This window comes from Octopus bimaculoides, chromosome 2, assembly GCF_001194135.2.
Source record: "Octopus bimaculoides isolate UCB-OBI-ISO-001 chromosome 2, ASM119413v2, whole genome shotgun sequence".
Lineage (NCBI taxonomy): Eukaryota > Metazoa > Mollusca > Cephalopoda > Octopoda > Octopodidae > Octopus > Octopus bimaculoides.
The window spans coordinates 167,352,021-167,356,956 of record NC_068982.1 but is presented as its reverse complement, the minus strand read 5'-3'; the positions used below and the strand labels follow the sequence as shown (position 1 = coordinate 167,356,956).

General features: G+C 34.6%; 1 protein-coding gene across 3 annotated transcripts in view; it reads right to left on the bottom strand.

Moving 5' to 3' along the window:
* The window catches only part of LOC106869338 (serine/threonine-protein kinase 10), a 115,442-nt gene extending 113,053 nt beyond the window's left edge, over window positions 1-2,389 (bottom strand). For all 3 annotated transcript variants that reach the window (XM_014915051.2, XM_014915052.2, XM_052965710.1), the window contains exon 1: window positions 2,260-2,389. In XM_014915051.2, coding sequence (XP_014770537.1) covers window positions 2,260-2,335 — 76 coding nt within the window. In that variant the 5' untranslated portion in view covers window positions 2,336-2,389. The remainder of the gene's footprint in view (window positions 1-2,259) is intronic.
* Window positions 2,390-4,936: the final 2,547 nt, after the last annotated feature.

Sequence of the window (4,936 nt, the reverse complement as noted above, 5' to 3'; positions counted from 1 at the left end):
TGTATTTTTCAAAGATATTAGTGGCATTAGCATAAAGTAATGAAGTGTCTTCAATTTAAAATCAAAGGTTCATAAACTCAGCACACTATAAACTTTTTGTTTTGCAGCCCTTACAAACAGTTATTTACAGGCAAAGGTCTTAAATTTATAGAGGACAATATAGAAGATGAGATGACATGTTTTTCAAGAAACCTATGTTCACAAATATTGAACACAAAATGATAAAAGCTGAAGAAATAAAAGTTGCTGAATCAGCTTAACGGGAGTTTACTAGAGCATCAGAAAATTAGCCAAGACTCTTAAAAATATCAAAAAATTTTATTTTTAATGAGAGAAAAAAATAAATAATTGGCATCAAGGTTTAGAATCACAAATTTCTAAATCTAAAAATAAAAATTACACAAGACATTTAAGCCAATCCTTTTCAAGAAAATTAAAAGAACTTGTTGCTTAAAACTGATAATATCAAACAGGTTAGAAATCTTTACCTTTCATTTCCAATAACTTCCCCTCATGAAAATGTTTTAAATATGTTAAATACATCCAAAAATTCATTTAATTATCAACCAAGAGAATTTGGTGACATCTTTTTCTTAACCTTTCCAAAAGACTTTTTTTCCATTTATTTTGTATATTTTTGCTTGTTTTATTTTGGTTCCAACTTCTTGTATTGTGAAATTAAAGCAATGAAGCAATTATAAAATACAGAGGACTTCTGTAATTGTGAAGATCAAATTTCTGTATGGCTCTGACTCAACTACTCTCACTACTTAGAGGAATAAGGGTGGGGGGAGGGGGAATAGGTTCAGCTCCAAGTGCAGTATATGACATCATTACAAGAATTCGTAACAGACATGTAAGCATTTTCATTACTCCCTAAAGTAGGAACATATTTCAAAAGTCAAGTACAGGCTACTGAGAAAATGAAAATCACCCCCTCCTATTTTATACTCATTTCCCCTTTCCTTTTTTATTCTCCAGTTCCTGTCAAGCCGTCCAACCCATGCCAGTATAGAAAACGGACGTTAAATGATGATGATGATGATGATGTTTCTGACATATCTATTGCTGTATACAACTATGCATAAGAAACAGAGGAAGACAAAGAGATAATAAGAGGAGAGACAAAGACAGAATATAACAAATGTATTTGTTGGTAAAATTTAATTTGTAACAGATACAGTATATTTTCATTAATATACTTTCATCATCATCATTTAACGTCCGCTTTCCATGCTAGCATGAGTTGGACGATTTGACTGAGGACTTGCGAAACAGATGGCTACGCCAGGCTCCAATCTGATTTGGCAGAGTTTCTACAGCTGGATGCCCTTCCTAACGCCAACCACTCTGAGAGTGTAGTGGGTGCTTTTACGTGCCACCGGCATGAAGGCCAGTCAGGTGGTACCGGCAACAGTCACACTCAAAATGGTGTATTTTATGTGCCACCTGCACAGGAGCCAGTCCAGCAACACTGGCAACGACCTCGCTAAAACGTCTTTTCACGTGCCACCGGCCAAGTGCCAGGAAGGCGACGCTGGTTCATATATTATATTCACACCTACAAGGGTAATGAGGAAAGAAGAATTGAATTTAAATTTTTACAGATGCCATTTATTTTGTTTGTTGATTTTTACCCCTTGCTTAGTGTATTGGCAGTGACCATTCCAAATTAAACAAAATTAAGTATTTATACACATTCAAGAATAACATATGTGACCAGTAAAAGAACTTTGAAATATTTGAAGCAGATTTTTCAGCTTTCCTGAAATGTTGGAAGACCAACTGATATTTAAGACGAGATTTCATTCTCTTGATTTCACTTCCAAAAATCTGATAACTACCCAAGTTAAACAATGGAGTGATGTGTAGTTAATGACTATTATAAAGTGACTTTTGTTTATTTTGAAACTATTAACAATGTACTTGTGCATAATAATTCTAGTTGTCATCATAACATAGCAGTGAGGAAGAGCTGATAAAATGGGATGGACGGTATGGTTGAATAGGATAAGGATAGATGCATACGGATACAGAATAACCACTGATTATAGAGTTATACCATGTTTAAGCTGGGTCAAGAATTATAACACATAAAACAGTTAGAAATCATCTGTAAAGTATATAGTCATATACTTAGTTACCAACTAAGTGTCAGGTCATGGTGTAATATTTTTTTCTTAAGTCATCAATAATAATAAATGACAAATTTAGTGAGCAGAAGCAGTAAGTATATGTTTATATGATGAAGGAACGTACCTAATGACCATATGTCAGCTTTATAGTTGTATGGATTGTCTTTGATAGCTTCACATAGGATTACTTCCGGGGCCATCCTGAAGAAAGAAAGAAAAATTTGGATTTAGAAAAGCATAAATCATATGGCAAATATACTAAATGTGACCTGCTGATTTTCCTGGATAGGAAATGTTTGAATGCAGAAATGAAAACAGAGTGTGGCGTCTATCAATTTTCCAATAATATTAGCAACCTAAACAAAAGTACTTTTAGTTTTTCTATTTTATTATTCATCAGTAACTCCTATTTTGACTCAACTGGTTTTAAGTTTTACACAAATCTTGGTCAGAAATACTCATTGTATAAAAATTATGTAAATTATCACAGACAAACTTGCTTTAATTGGAAACAGATAAGAGTTTGCAACAGGAAGGACATCTCGCCATAAAAATATCTACCTCATCAAATTATGACCAACTCATGCAAATATGGAAACCATTTACATGGTCTACAAGTATTTCATAAAATATTGACTTTGCCTTTCACCCTTTCAGGTGAAATAAAATAAAGAAGCAGTTGTGCTCTGGGATTGATGTAACTGACTTGCCTCCACCCTTAAACTTCAGGCTTTGTGTCTATAGTAGAAAGGATTGCTGTTATCATTATTAAGGTGGCAAGCTGAGAAAACTGTTAGTGCATTGAACAAAATACTTAGTGGCATTTCTTCCAGCTCTTACAACTTTGGCTTTCATCCTTTCAGATTTGATAAAATAAAGTAACAGTTGAGCACTGGAGTAAATGTAATCTATTTACCCCTAAAATCACTGGCCTTGTGTCAAAATTTGAAATTATTATCATTATAATGTTACCATAATGTTACTGTCAGAACTGGACGGTGGGCATCTGCTGGAAAGCCACTTCTATCTGTACTCCCTTACAGATATCAGTTTATCAAGTTATCAAACCTGGTTCAAAAACATTCAGCAAGTGGACTCAGGGTTGAAGGTAACCAAGGGTAAAAATAGTGATATCAAATCACACGACAGACAAAAGCTAAGATGCAGAGGATATACTGAAGGGATAGTATGACATCATCAAGCTAATACCATCAAACTTTAAAAAAAAACACTATACTACAAAAATTAACCCTGGTTATTTGAAAAAGTGACAATTTATTAGACCTATTTTATGAAGCAATGAATAAAAAATATTTTTTTAAATTGCAGATCAAATAACAATTAATAAAACTACTTTTTTTTTTTCTCTTGAGACGGGCATCAACTATGAATTCATGCAGGACATCAAACCCCCTTGGCCAAATCTCACTCAAATTAAACTAGTCTTTAAAAAAAAAAGGACAGACTGGATAATGTTCTACTGCCTGAAAAAGATATGGTCAGGACATGGTTCGAATATTTTCAATGAAGGCTGGTCTTGGACTAGACAACAACTATTACAAATAGAAATGGTTTTGAAATTTCATCTATGGAACAACAAACTGGTTGACAATAGGGGAGATAACTCAAGAATTCCTAAGATAAATAGCATGTGCCTTAGAAATAGTTCTTTAAAAAAATCAATTCATCCCCACCCCTTATTATTGATCCTTAAAGCATGTGTTCTTTGTTGCTGTGTATTCCAGATGACAAAGATCCCAATTAGTGCCAAGACCTATCCAACTCATCCTGTCCTAGCATGGCAGTGGTATCCTCATCATTATTGTTTTGTTTGTTTTCCATGCTACCAAGGGTTGGGTAAAAGTTCGTATCTGAATGGTATTGACTAACTTTTGAAGTTGTTGTTTGGCACGGACCATATTAACTGATGCATAAAACGACTACATTTTACAATACCGTGGTGTAATTATACTGCTGGTTACTGTGGAGATCACAAGGCTTAATAAATTTGTAGACAATTTGTGAGAGGAAACATGTTACCCTTAAAGCTTTTTGTTTACCTAATATGTACTGCAATTCAAAAGCAGGATGAGAATGGTATATTTAAAAGGACTACATAATCCAAGTGTTGTTCCTCTTTCTTCCAAATTATAAGGAGTAATTTGGAGATTTGGCAGCCACTGGTGGCAAGTTTAGTGACCACAATCATATTTCATCAGTTTGACTGGCTCTATTGATTTTATGGCCTAGTGGCTAGGGTGTTGCAGTCACGATCACAACAGCACTTAATTTTTTTTTCAAGCTTGGTACATATTCTACTTGTCTCTTTTGCAGAATTGCTAAGTTATGGGGACATAAACAAACCAACACCAGTTATCAAGGGGAGGGGGGGGACAAACACAAAACCACACACACACGTACACAACAAGTTTCTTTCAGTCTCCATCTACCAAAACCACTCACAAGGCTTTGGTCAGCCTGAGGTTACAATAGAAGACATTTACCTATATCATGCAGTGAGACTGAACCCAGAACCATGTGGTGAGGAAACAAACTTTTTACCTCCTTAGACAGAATCAGCAGTCACAGAAGTGGAGAGAGAGAGAGAGAGAGTTTTTCATTTTACAACTTTTAAATTGAATAGCGGTACATAGTAAGTGAACTTAAAGAAGGAAATGTTTCCTGCCACTAAGAGCCTACAACTACAAGCTTCACAAAGTGTAGCCTTCAGGTCTCTACAACAATAGCTAGCAGTATAATAATGCCACAATGTATGAAATTTTAGTTATTTTCTGCATATC